The sequence below is a fragment of the Mytilus trossulus genome, unplaced genomic scaffold (genome assembly GCF_036588685.1).
Source record: "Mytilus trossulus isolate FHL-02 unplaced genomic scaffold, PNRI_Mtr1.1.1.hap1 h1tg000234l__unscaffolded, whole genome shotgun sequence".
Classification (NCBI taxonomy): Eukaryota; Metazoa; Mollusca; class Bivalvia; order Mytilida; family Mytilidae; genus Mytilus; species Mytilus trossulus.
The window spans coordinates 3,256,947-3,272,357 of NW_026963315.1; the positions used below are offsets into that span (position 1 = coordinate 3,256,947).

Below are 15,411 nucleotides of genomic sequence, written 5' to 3' on the forward strand. Positions count from 1 at the left end.
ACTATGGTTTGTCTGTTAGTCTTTTTCATTTTAGTCCATGGTGTTGTCAGTTTATTTTCGACTTATGATTATAAAAAAGATGTTGTATGATTGCCAATGAAACAACTCTCCAAAAGAGAGTTTGAATGACCCTTCGGTATCTTTTGCCTCTTTTTAACCACGTGCAACATGATGGGTGCCATAAGTGGAGTAGGGTACTATGCTAACTTTTTCTACAGCACTTGAGATTACTCAAGGTATAAGCGGAGTGTTGCTCAATTTTGAGTTTTCTATGAAGTGATTTTGGACTTGGTTGCCTTTTTGTCGTCTTTCGTTTTGAGCAATGTCAGGTTCTCATCGACTTAAAAAGTTTTTAATGTCGCCTTTAAATCTCCCGCCAATTTGTAAGACCCAAAGCACAAACATGTAAACAATATATTCAGGTCAATGTACGGTCTTCAAAGATACCAAAGGAACTTTCAAACTGAAAAGTAGAAAAAAGCGACAACTCTATGACATTCAAAAAGAAGACAGAAGGAAACAAATAGGTGTTTGGATATTTTAATTGGGTACCAACTCAAATTGAATTGTATCTAAATAAAAAAAGAAGAAAACATGCTGAAAATATCCTTTCTCCCAATGTGCAGATGTTTGTACTAACAAAAGACGTGTTATGTGCATCTTGTTTTTAAAACTGTGGCACAGATATAACGCGTGTACACATTTTTTGGAGTTATGAAAATTTTTCTTTAGAACTGAATATTCAGAAATTGAATTGTGCAAACATGTGGATATTTTTTCTTAAAGCCAGTGGCGGATCCAGGAATTTTCAAAAGTGGGGGCCCACTGACTAACCTAAGAGGGGGCCCGCTCCAGTCACGCTTCAGTGATTCCCTATATAAGCAACCAAATTTTTCCCCAAAAAAGGGGGGCCCGTGCCCCCTGGGCCCTCCCCTAAATCCGTCTCTGAAAGCCGCATTCCATCGGTCTTTCTGGAGTTATGTATTTGTGAAATATTCAATTACAGGTATACTTCGTACATTGTACCTGCAAATTTACCTACTGGACAAATACAATGTACCAGCTTCAAAAAGTGCAACCGTTCATATCCATGTTTTCGATATAGACTGAGGAAGGGAAGAAACGGCTACTATTGCCGCATACCCGAAACGAATTGCGCATATTGACCCATTTTAAAAGATGTATATGGATATCTAATTTCTTAAATTTAAATCTAATATGAATTGAGGAATAATATCCTTAACTGTATAATTCATATGACACAATGAGACAACTATCACTTGAAACCCGGAATACAAAACGTCTCATTCTGTAATAAAAACTAATTCTGACAGAGAAATCCTTGCTTTGAGTGTAATGATGAATGGATTTTTTTTCTGAATTTCAATGGTATTTCGATTTCTAAATGTAGTGAATCTAATAATACAATAAATAAATAAAAAAACAATAAATATCATTAAACTCGTTGCACTTGGCAATACATATTCAGCAACTGGCATAAGTAGTCGGCAACAGGCATTGCGTATTCTGTTTTTCATATAAGTCCCATGAAATTACCGTCTATTCCAGAAAGGGATAAACATCTCTCTTTACGTGATTTTCCAACTGTAATTACAAAAAAATAACATAACATAGATTGATTGATTGTTTTGTTATTCAACGCCAAAGTTAGAAGTGTTGGCTTCTTCGTGGTGGTAAGATTTTTTTGGTGGGGGCAGCCAACATGAAGAAGAGACCCAACCACCCCCGGCTGGAAAACTGACATTCCTAGTCTATTCAGATTAGTCTAACGCATTTGCCACGTTCAGGGTTAATAAACTCACATGTTCAGTGGTTAATGGCTTGTGGAACAGTGGACTACTCGGTTACCTAGACCCGACATAATTTGGATGATTCATACAAAAGTGTATTTATCTGTTTTCTTTTCTTTATTGAGCAACAATATATAAATTTTTGGATGATATAGGTTAATTATGATCCACGTTCTGCGATTGGTCGATAATGAGAACAAATTTCATTATTGAAATCAATTTAGACTCATCAGTGACGCTCAGTTCAAAATAGAAAGAAAGCCAAACAGCTATAAAGGTGAACAGCATTGAAGACGTAAAGTTCCGAAAAATTGTGCTAAATACGGATAAGGTAATCTTCATGCCAGGGATAAGAAACAATTCAGGTGCTTAAAGTAAAGATTTGGTTCTAATATGTTTTCACAAAATGTTTCACATTAAGGGGGAACAGTATACATAAGGGAGTACACTCTTTAAAAATAAGCTGATCGTTGTAATCACACACTATTAGAAAAGAGAAACCAGGCTACTCAATGATCAAACAGAATGTTTTGAAATAGCTGTTATGTGTCTTTTGAAATTATTCCTTTGAATTGTGTGGTTCAATTTTATTGAATTGCATATTGTTGTCAACAGCTGCATGAAAGCAAATATTTTGTCAAACTTTCATGTAAATTAAGTTAGTCAAATCTATTTTAGCTAAAAAAGTTGGGTTTCCGTTTAAATGATAATCATACTCACACGTCAAGGGTATTCCGAAAGTAACCGTTTTCCTCCTACTTTTGAAAACAGTTTCATTCGGAAATGAGTTGTTTCTCTCTGACAATCCAGTTTTTATTGGGTTATATTGCTGAATACAGTTCAGATCTTCTTCCTCTTCGTTTTTATTGGGTATCAGTAACAGTGCATCGTTACTTCCGCAGAGACTCGTTGCCGGCATCAATGATTCACTTCTCAGCCTCGTTCTCGGTATTCCAAGGTATGCATTCTCCTCTACAGTGTCTTCTCGTAGTAGTTCCGAAGTTGAACGCCATGTACTTTCTATGGGAAAAAGCCAATTCGTTATATGAAGTATTTTAACTGCATAAGATTTAACAAAAACAAAAAAACCAATAAAATTTGAAGGAAGTTTTATTATAGTGCTCAACTTTTGCTAAATTTTCGTAATTTCCTGTGATAACATTAACAGTACCATATTTTCTACACCAGATGCAAAGCCGTTTGATAAGCTATGGCAACTATAGATTACTGTATAGAGTATTTCAATAGTTCTGGTCTTTTTAATAATCATGTAGTAAAAAAGGAAATTTATTCATAGTTGTTTTGTTGTTATAAATTTTGGCTATCCAGAAATGTCTCAATCTTATCTAGCATTAACATTTATATATAAAGAAATAAAAGTAATAGCTATTGTGGGTGTTTTCAAATAGGTCTCAATAATTATTCGCCAGATGGTCGCATACTTACTGACTGGTACGCCGAGTCGACCATGAACCGGTGTGTCTCGTCGAGATCGTTTGATGGCAGAATCAAAGTCCTCCTCGTCGTTCCGTAAGTTAAAATAGGCTTCTCTGAATGAGTTGTTAATTGTGCAGGTTGATGGTGTTTTCTTTCTGTGGACAATTATACTTGTTTTACGAGTATTTTGTGCTTTTACAGTAAATGCATTCTTTACAGAAGCTGAAAATATAAAGTGCTACAGTGTAGTGTACTTCTATTGAGACACATAATATCGAAATTATTTTTACCAGCTCATAATATTGATATGTTAAGGGGTTTTCACTTCAGTATTACAGCTTCAGACATTCTAGATTTAGACGCAAAAAGCATAACTAACATGTAGTCTCATTCCTTTACTGAATATATTATGCATAACATATACAGAAATAGATTTGGAAAGTGTATGCACAAAATTTGCAAGCTACAACGAAAATCTAAGGACGATACCTGTGTCCTCGCACCAACTGCAGGATTAGCCTTCTGTAAAATACACACATATATAATTTAATTTTGGATGTAACGCGTCTTCTGATTGGCTGACGTTATTTTGTTATCATCCCATATACATAATTTAGTCATGTGACTGTGACGTCATCAACGTTTTTCCATGGTTTCTACGGTTTGAGATAGAATTTAGAATTAAATTATAAGAAATGACTGTAATATTTTCCTTGTCTATTCGAAATAACATAAAAATGTGGTGTACACTGTTAAATAACCCGGCCGCTACGCGCGTTATTCAGTGTGCCCCACATTTTTTTTATGCTATTTCTTCATAGACAGAAAAAATATTACAGTCATTACTTAATTAAATAAATAATTTATATAAGATAAAATTATACCAAGTGAAATTCTTTGACTGCTTGTCTCTGGACAGCTATCATATCCAGCATCCACATTCGACTGTTTAATGAGAGATTCTAAAAATAGAAAAGGACAATTCACAGATCATGAAATGTTTAACCAATATATGAGAACATGAGTAAGATGGACGTCTTTAACCAACAACAAAATTTTATGGAAATATTGTCTTTCTGATACAAGCATTTTCATTTGATTAAACAGTGTCCTACGATGCATAACAAAAATAAAATTAAAAAAATATAATATCGTTCGCCAAATATTTATTTTCCTTTAAAGAACTACCAGTCCACCAGAAGTGGTATTAATCCGGTATGTGTTATATGTAAAAGATTTAAATCATGTCAATATAGTTCACATGCAATCATTATCAAACCAAAACATGCAATTGATTTTTTTTATATAAATGTCAAAATCTCACTTTTTTCTGTTTTGCTTTTTTGTCTTTCCTCCTTTTCTTCCGTTTTCTAAAAACAATAAAATTACAATCAATTTTAGATAAATAGTTTACGTATTATAAAAGCAAGCAGTCATTATGATAAACCAGGAAACACGAAATTCGAATATCTGATCATGATAATAGCATATCTTTACTGTCCGTATTGTTATGCGTTTGTTTTTCTACATTGGCTAGAGTATAGGGGGAGGGTTGAGATCTAAAAAAAACATGTTTAAACCCGCCGCGACTTTGCGCCTGTCCTAAGTCAGGAGCCGCTGGCCTGTGTTAGTCTGGTATGATTTTTTTATTTTAGTTTCTTGTGTATAATTCGGAGTCATGTTAGTATGATGCCCATTATCACTGAAGTAGCATGCATATTTGTTTTGGGAACAGCTGAAGGACTCCTCCGTCCGGGTGTGGGAGTTTCTCGCTACATTGAAGACCCATTGGTGGCCTTCGGCTGTTGTCTTCTCTAAGGTCGGGTTGTCGTCGCTTTGACACATTCCCACTTCCATTCCATTCCGATAAAGCTATACTATCAGATTTATACCGAAAAGTGGTACATTTACTCTCTTCGATACGCCTGTTTATCTTCGAGAGTGTGTTTAGACATACTATATCCCCACTGCTAACATTACTGAGTTATGACAGACGTTGCGCACGATACTGGTGTCACTTTGGAAATATGGGTTAGATGGCGGGTTATTCAAATTCAAGCTCTTATCCTTTACAATAAATAGCCATGTTATGCATATCATTCGAAAGGAAATAAACCATAGAAATCAATAACATAGATGAATTTGTGCTTTGTCTATTTTTTAATGTAAAAAAATGCTCATTTCTATGCCTATAACGTCATTTTAAGGGTGTCCCGCTGTTACAATTTTGTTTTATGTGCGTCTTTGAAAGCCCAGTGCGGATTCATTAGTATGCAGAATGGTTTAAAATTTTATTGTATACATTTAACGTTAAATGAAGTAATAGACGTTTTTAACTATCAGAGTAGGAAGATCGTCAGAAAAGATTAAACAAAAAAGAGAAAAAATGTCCCACTTTGCTGCTCAACCCGTAAAAAAACTTTCTGTCTTCAATTTCATAATATAGAACATACGAAAATGGATTTTGATAATATCAGAAAAATTATACATGTTCCGAAGAAGCTATCTGAAGTCATCATTATGTAACTGCGGTCTTATTTGAAAAACATCGTCATTTTTCCCGTGTCCAATAAAATGTCCCGATGGACAAAATAACACAAAGAATAATTCAGAATCTTTTTATCAAACGAAATTCTACTATATCTCTAATCACCTGTTGACTGATATGAATGGAAAATACATTTAATTTCCTTTAAAATGATATGATATGTCCTTTTGTTTGAATTGCAGGTAGAAAATCCGAAACGACCTGAGATGTCCAATGAAATGTCCCCGTAACCGTAATTTGACGTTCGCGTTATAATAACGTTAAACTGGTATACGACATTTCTTGCATATTTGGCCTAACATATTTAAATGAAATGGTCTGATCTATATAAAATAAAGTTCTCGTTTAATATGCATTAAAATGGAAATCGGGGCCTTTTATAGCAGACTATGCGGTATGGGATTTGCTTTGGAAAGCCGTACAGTGACCTATAGTTGTTAATTTCTGTGTCATTTTGGTCTCTTGTAGAGAGATGTCTCATTGGCAATCATATCACATCTTATTTTTTATATATTTCAATCATTTAACAAGACATCAAATTGTTATTTTGTGTTATTGTTGCATCTATAATTCTTCGCAAAAATTAAACATTGTTCATGTATTTAAAATTTTGTTCAAAGTCAATGGAATTTTCTATTTGCACCGCCTTAAAAAAAATAAAACCATATAAAGAAGCAACTTCAGAAATCTCTGTACTTTAAGCGGCATTTCACATAAGTAGAATATAAGGTCAACGTTTGAAACTTTCCGTGGAACAACGTTAAAATGGTCGTTTTATTAGGAACGTCGTGTAACGCAAAGTGGCACCACTATCGTGCGTAACGTCACAGCGTTTTGAAAAAAAATCCATGTGACATTTCCCTCAACTTATATATACCGACATTGCCAGAAAACTACTCTGACTAGTATAATCGCCACGTGTAAATATTTCAAATCCGTTTTGAGAATGAAGTCAGCAATTGGTGTTTTTTAAATAATTTGTTCTTGCATGGTCTCAGACATTAGGTAACAACTTGTGCGTCCTCTCTTCTAATTTATACACAAATTGTGAAATCTGTAATCGGCAATCATCGGCTGATTCCGGTACCATTCTTAAAATGCCGAATTGTGCCGATTGGGGTTGATTTGCACGTCTTGAATCAATCTCCCATGGGAGATTGGTATTGAATGACTAAATATAGACCTACAAATGTATCTATGCAAACCTCGACAAAGCTGTTGTTGGATTGCTGTCTCTTTATCGATTACCGAAAATTCCCTTTTTGTTTTAAAATATTTCGATAAATCGCTTGTAATACACAATTCAGGTAGATTTAAGGTAAGGGGAATAACTCGTACACATAAATAAATAATAACTCGTACACATAAGTAAGTACCTGTATATATTTACGTAGTTCATATTCGTCATCTTCAGATATAATGGAATCATTGTCGATAGAGGCGCTAATCTCGAACTTTGAAAAAAAAATTAGTAATGTGTTATGACTGTCCATACTATTGGATATTGTTATTGATTTTACGTTATTATGGATATCTTAAATGTCATTTACAGTTAGCAAAGATGTCAATCAATTTTAAAGTATTGATAAGCTAGCAAATCCAACTTAATTACGTTTAACATTTAGCTTTATGGAAAATTATTTTCCTTATCTTCACCTGTTTAACTGAGATTTAATTCAGTAACAAATTCCGTTGAATAAAGTTATTTATTAAATACCTTTATATAATTATGTGCTAGAGTGTGGCTGTTTCCTTGGTATGACGTACATTTGAACTTCAAACGTCAAAATATATACTTGGGACGCATTACGTCATTTCTGATTGAATAACAAATAAAGGTAATATTTTCAAAATCAGCATATAAGCTTTGTGATTTGTCGCTGTGACACGTGAAACAATTGAAATATTTTTTACAAATTATTTTTTTTAAATTTTTGTGTCTAATGAATTTGTCCGCTACCCGATCTTATAAGGATTTTCTACCTCATAAATAGATTTGGTAATTTAGTAACTACCATTGTGGTATTTGGAAAAACCTTTTGGAATTTTTGGTTCTCGATGCTCTTTAACTTCGTCCTTTATTTAAATGTAATCTTTTTTTTTTATCGAGCGTCACTTACAAGTCTTATGAAGACAAAACGCGTATCTGGATTATGGAATTATAAACCTTGTATCTTTAATGAGTTTTTGTTAAAAATCTAAAATGACAAATTGTTTTAAACCAGATTCTAGCTAAAAGAATTGAGATATTTACCTCATTTTTGTCTACTGTGCCTGTTAATGTCACATTTGCTAATAATGGGCTGTCTTCTTCAAGAATGCCATATATAGTTGTAACCCCTGTTTGTAATATCGGTGGCAGGCTTCTCGGTACTACAAGTATTGAACAATGATTGTTATTTTCAAATGACGTCTAGTCTGCTTGAGGAAATTATATGTGTTATAAATATATAAAATAATATCTGAATAAGTAAAGCAGTTTCCTTTGTAGGTGTCATACCACCATTGATTTCCCCCTATTAGTATTTGTCAAATTAGCACTCTTCCAAAAAAGGTGCAGAATTTATCTTTGCTTCAAATAAAGAAATACTTGGCATGAGTAAAGTTCTATCCTGTCCAGTACTATAGAAAACTATTCACATAAAATTTTATTGAATATAAGAAAATAACCATGACTGGAAGTTAACCAATCAATTGTCTCCCCTTATTTAACCTGTGTACAAGAGTAAGTAACCATGTAACCAAGTTTAAAAAATCTTCTATAGAAACACCAAATAAAAATATATAAAAAATAATGGTGCTTTGAAATACCCAAGACATATGTTCATGACACAGAAATGTTTTACTGCATTAAAATGTAGGATTAATTACCTAAAATGTACACAACTGTCAAATTCAAGGGAGCATTTTTTTCGACCTATTTTTGTAATACAAGTTTACAGAGAAACAAGAATTAATAGCCGTATCGAAATAGACATTTTTTTTTTCTACAATTATAATTCTTTGACATGAAGATATGAACAAAAGGCATGATTGCCAATGAGATAACAATCCACCAAAGTTCAAATAAAGTGGACACACGGAATTATAGGTAATCGAACAGCCTCGGTCAATGAGAGACCCGTCCACAAGAGACCAAAATGACACAGAAATTAACAACTATAGGTCAATGTTTGTTTGAATGCATCTTATTCAAACTTTCATTGTTTTTAATAAATTAACATCACTTTTTCTTTCCTTTCAGTAGATTGCGTCCGAGGAGTGAACGTTTGATCTTTAAGTGTTAACTTCCCATTCCATTTATAAGTATATATACATTTGAAGGACGAAAATGCTAAAATTATAAAAGAAAAGTTAATATCAAATCTGAACTGTAGAGACGTTCTGTTTAATTAACAACTAGTCTACCTTTTACATAATATATGATCGTTGAATTTTCAGATTTTTTAACTTAATAGTGAGTTTGGGAAAAGCTCTTTGCTAGTAATATAAAGAGTAAAGTAACACAAATACCGAACTTAATGAAAATTCAAAACATAAACATGGATTCCATTATAAAGATCAAACACATCAAACGAATGGAAACAATTGTAATATTCCTATCTTGGTACTATACAGTAAATGCAAAATCTTTCAAAACAAAATGAAACATTTACACTTACGCATTAACCTCTTGGCGTAGACTGCCACGTTCTAATGCATAACAATTACTATGTTTTCCGACAAATTCATATATCAGTTTATTTAAGACTAGAGTTTCAGAAGAGAGTAAAAGCATTGATAATAATTAAAAAAAAACCCATTCCAAACGTTGACAGCTTTCACATTTTATGAATTTCAATCCCAAGAATTATAATATTATTAATAACTAGTACCTCAGCTGTATTTGCCATATATACATGCCATAGCCTTTGGGATTTTGGAAATTTTGATGCGAAATATTAGCCAAAGCAATTTGGAATTTTGGAATTTTGGATGCGTAATATTAGGCAAAGCCTTTTGGAATTTTGGAATTTTGGATGCGTAATATTATAGCTGCAGTACATGTATAACGAACATAATGAGACGTAATGACGTAGATCATAAAAGGAGTAGGTCCGGTAAGGACCGATTTTGGCCTCAAATTTCAGGTTCATCTGACAAAAGATTTCGGACACATTTTAAACACTTAAGTGTCTATTACAGTTGATTCGATAAGTTTATGTGAAAATTTTTAACTGATTTACTCATTAAAAGCGCTCCGATTCCAGCATAGATACGAAAAATCTATCAAATATGCCAAATAATGTCACTTTTCTTATGGTTTTTGTCAAACCTGAAAGTGGCCGCATCCGTGTTCCTCCTCGACGTTTATATATACATGTACATGTTATGTATAAATTGAATCATCAAATACAACTTACATTTCAATATCTAAAATTTTACTAAATTGCTAAAATGGTGACGATTTCAGTAATTTAGCATGAATTAATGATGCTAGTAACCAATATATGTGCATTGTATTGTCAAAAACAGCCCATATATATGTAGCAGAAGCATTCTACTTTCAAATAAATAACTGCAAGTTTACATTTTAACAATTTTGTAAAAGTGCTTTATTTTAAGGCCGAAAAGAGGTCTTACTGGACCTTCTCCTTTGTAGGTCGCTGTACGACCTTCAACAATGATTAAAACCAATATTATTAACTAAAGACATGTAACACCATGATGTCAAATGAACATTTGTTTTGTTGATTTTATGCCCCCTAAAAAATCCATGATAAAACGGAGAAAGGGGATAGCGTACATCTTTGACGAACACACCCGCTCTCGCTTTCATTCCGTCACAGCGTATCAACTACTAGTACCTTGTTTTTGGATGCGCAGCTCTCCCCAATCAACAGATGGATCTTTGAGAACACCATGACTCTTTTTGATTGGTGAGATTTTACTATACGACGAGCTCGAGTTCTTTGTTACATCTATGTTAATTTTCAAAATAGCTATGGGACTCGTTATAAAATCGCCATCATCCGAGCTATAAATAGATCCCCTTAGTTGTATGTTGTACTTCCGCCTTTTTAAACTCAGTTTTTTGGTAATGGTGTGGATGTCAAACCAGGTACTCTAAAATGAAATGAAATTAGGTTAATTTTGAAATAAAAAAAAGTTTCATACATAAATAGAATATATTGTGAGTGGATTCCACTTCTCATTTTGAATGTATTTACTATCAGACAACTGACAGAAAAGACACACAGAAGAGAGGCAAATATACCGAAGAGATAACACACTCATAAGATTGGAACGCCATGACTGTCTTCTGATGTTGATTGTTCAATGTGTTTGGTGCTTTATGCATTATGTTCAGTAGTATTTATATTATGTTCAGTAGTTTTTTTCATATTATGCTAAAAACTACTGAACATTATGTCAAAGCTACTGAACAAAATATCATGAAAACTACTGAACATAATATAAATACTACTTATGTATAAAGCACTGAACATATTGAACATCAGAAGACAGTCATTGCGTTCCATACATAAGTCTAAAATAAAATGACAACGCCACATGTGATCAACAGACACACACAAACAACAATACACAAAACACAACACCGACAACTGAGACTGAGCAACACGATCCCAACCCAAAAGTGGGAGTGGTCTCAGGTGCTCTAGAAGGATAAGCAGATCCTGTTCCACATGTGGCACCCATCATGTTTCTCATTTTTGTAAAAACCCGGTAATAATAGGTAGGTCATAATCGAGGATTGTGGGACAGGGTTGTAGTTACCACAATTGGAACATATCCGCTATCATCTGTAAAATGTATACTAGTATTCAATAACGGTCAACCGACTCGTGATGGCGTTTGTAAAACAAAGCAAGGGATGACATCAACATCACCACTTGAAAGTCTTGGTTTGATAGCTTTCTTGTGAGTATCACTCTTTTTTCCAGGAAATATGATAGTAAATACAAGCCCTTGAATATCGTTTCAGCTGGGAGATATATACTCCTAATGCAGACGCTGCTGTTTGGAGAACACAACTTTCTGTTCATGATGAGTAATCTGTCTACTTTGACCAGCCAAAATGTCAGCACTTCCGTGTTAATATAATCATCATATATACAGTAATGCTTTTTAATTATCTGTTTAGTAATACAAACTTTGATTAAATAAACTCATCATAGATACCAGGATTAAATTTTGTTTTTACGCCAGACGCGCGTTTCGTCTACAAAAAACTCATCAGTGACGCTCGTATTAAGAAAAGTTTAAAAGAATGCCAAATAAAGTACGAATTTGAAGAGCATTGATGACCAAAATTCCTTAAAGATTTGTCAAATACAGAGAAGGTAATATATTCCTGAGGTAGAAAAGCCTTAAAAAGACACATTAATCTTTTTTTTTACTAAGAATTTTGTTCCTTAGAAATACATAACCTTAAGCTTTAGTTAGCTGTATTTGGCAAACTTATGGGTTCTCAAATTGAATGCTCAACTTAATACTTTGATCTTCCTTGTAGCTAAGCGTGTCTGATGTGTCTTTTGGAGAAGAAAAGCGCATCTGGCGTACTTAATCCTAATCCGGGTACAAATGTATCTATGAGGATTTTATGTATTGAAACATCATTGAGAATGGAAATGGGGAATGTGTCAAAGAGACAACAATCTGACCATAGAAAAAAAACAACAGCAGAAGGTCACCAACAGGTCTTCAATGAAGCGAGAAATTCCCTCATCAGGAGGCGTCCTTCAGCTGGCCCCTAAACAAATTTATACTAGTTCAGTGATAATGAACGCCATACTAATTTCCAAATTGTACACAAGAAACTAAAATTAAAATAATACAAGACTAACAAAGGCCGGAGGTTCCTGACTTGGGACAGGCGCAAAAATGCGGCGGGGTTAAACATGTTTGTGAGATCACAACCCTCCCCCTATACCTCTAGCCAATGTAGAAAAGTAAACGCATAACAATACGCACATTAAAATTCAGTTCAAGAGAAGTCCGAGTCTGATGTCAGAAGATTTAACCAAAGAAAATAAACAAAATGACAATAATACATAAATAACAACAGACTACTACCAGTTACCTGACATGCCAGCTCCAGACTTCAATTAAACTGACTGAAAGATGATGATTTCATCATATGAACATCAGGCACAATCCTTCCCGTTAGGGGTTTAGTATCATATCATCTCACCATTGATCATTTAAATAATATACTTAGAAGTTTTTAATGTGATCATAATGGTTTAGAAAATGTGTAAACAAAACAAAAATGAATTAGTACATTTTATAAATGAATAAAAGATAATTACTCACAATCCTGTTTTCTGCAGTAGAATTTTTCAATGAGGAAATAGGAGGACTGGTTGCCTGTTGTACACCATTACCTTGAGAAACAGAAGGTGATATTGATTGATTAACAGAGCTACCATTTGATTTTTATGGGAGGGGGATTAGGTTGAATTTTTTGTTTATTTGTTATCTTTGTCCTGCCTTTTGATTTATTAGATGGCCTAACTTTTGCACATACATTGCCATCCTGCCTTTTTTACTCAAAACTCCTGTGTGTGATGCGTATTTTTCTCATAATTTCATCCTGGACCCAACCCCTCCCCATAAAATCAAATGGTAGCTCTCGAAGATATTTGTCACCACTTACTCCAACAACAACAATAAACAATAAACAACAACAAACAACAACAAACAACAACAACAAACAACAACAACAACGACAACGAGGCTTTTGATATTGGCAAACAGAAATCTCACTCATATGTTTCAACAAATAATACGTGACGTTAAGCTTCTTCTTGAATCCATTCGTTACACGGTACTTATTAACACACGCATGCTACATTTTTTTATTATTCACAAACCAAATTGAATATGAGCAGAAAATCGATGAATGGTGTAAACTTCTTATTTATATACTCTGTATATTACTATGGGATTGCCCTTTTCATAACCGATAAACTCTGAAGGAAAATTAACAGTCATGGAAAGTGTAAATAGAATTAAAATATTTTCTTAAATGAATGGAACTGTGGGAAAAACTGCAACGGGATATCAAATTTTTGTAAGGAAAAATAAGAAGAATTTTTTATTAATCTTAGAATAATTGTTTTTCCTTTTAAATGCTTGGACATATTTAACAAGAACTTTCAAATTTTACGATGAAACTTTAAGCCATAATTACATATAATCATGATGATACCTTTTTTTCTTTATACGTGTATGCGATATATTTTAGGTAGAATAGCGATATGTTTTCATTATGAAAAACTTATTAATGTATTTTTTCCATATGAAAATATGGCAATATGCATGTTATACAAATAAGAAACATATACACGACATGTTAGATGGAAAAGCAAATAATGAAAACTAAGTAAACACAGCCATTTCTTACATGTCTTGATGTAAAATTAAGGCACTATCCTACAGAGTCCAAAATGACACGAACTTAAGAAGTTATATGTCAATGATATCCCGCTTTATTTATAAGAATTCAACAGGTATAGCCAAATTTCAAATTCAGATCTTTTTATTAATGAAAGAACTACCGGAATTACTATTAAAGGGTTTTAATTCCCCCAATTGAAGAAACAAACAAACATTTAATATGTAGAGTAGCGATATCTTCTAATATGAAATTGTAAATATGTGGACGCTTCATGATAAAAAAAATATATTCAGCAACGACTCTTTACGAACCACCGTCAGTACTATAAATTACATGGAGTTGTATTTTTGGTAAAAAAAGAGATGTGAGGTAACTACTTTCGTTTTATTACGGAACGATGGCCTTTAACAATAAAATTGATAGTTCATATCCTATGAATTGATTATGATATTAATTATCTAGTTTATTATCATTACCTAAATTCAGTCATCTGTACATAATTAAATGTTTCCTTATGTTTTTTAAGGTGCACATAGTTATAAAATTATACCCTATGGGTAGTGCTCCACAATTAATGGAGGCATATATACACAAGAAACTGAACAGAACTGAATTGTTGTTTTGAAAGATTGATAGATGTTTACAGTCTTCACCTTCATTCCTTCAAGTGAATAATTCGTTGTTTTTTTTTTATGAAAACACTCTTTATTTATAGTCATAGACACTTTCAAAAATTTTTAAATGATTTAAATTCAACTCACCGACAGAACTGCTGCAAGAACTGCCCATCTTCAAATAACATCTTTTTCAGTTACAGGTTTGATAACTCTACTGAATATGTTGCCATGGAAACATTTAAACGTCTTTAAAATTAACACTTGCTTTCAAACAAAAAGGTCACTTGACAATACCATCCATATTATGGAATAAAAATACATATTTTGTTAAATGCAATATGTATTGTGCGGCATTCAACTAGCAAAAATCGTCAGAAACATTTTCGTATGCGTAGAAAATATGATTTTTTTAATTAAGATTTAGATTACGTATTGTCTATTAAACCCTTTGGTCTTCTTATAAAGGACAGTTAATTTGTTTCTTCAAATTTCAACCTGTTTAATGTAAACAATATTTTATCATAAAATAAAATGAACTAAACAATATATATTCACATTGAGGCAAATAGCAGTCAGACACAAGTAACGTGTTAA

The 15,411-nt window shown here is 33.0% G+C and overlaps 1 protein-coding gene across 1 annotated transcript; it reads right to left on the minus strand.

Annotated features, from left to right (window-relative positions):
- Positions 1–1,467: 1,467 nt before the first annotated feature.
- On the minus strand, positions 1,468–15,022 carry LOC134701247 (uncharacterized). The gene is made up of 10 exons (XM_063562376.1): positions 14,962–15,022; positions 13,114–13,184; positions 10,644–10,902; positions 8,051–8,169; positions 7,173–7,250; positions 4,573–4,618; positions 4,133–4,210; positions 3,258–3,470; positions 2,532–2,831; positions 1,468–1,605 (listed from the first exon to the last, which is right to left on the minus strand). The coding sequence occupies exons 1-10, from the start codon at positions 14,987–14,989 to the stop codon at positions 1,535–1,537; spliced, it is 1,263 nt and encodes a 420-aa protein (XP_063418446.1). The 5' UTR covers positions 14,990–15,022; the 3' UTR covers positions 1,468–1,534.
- Between the last annotated feature and the right edge of the window lie 389 nt (positions 15,023–15,411).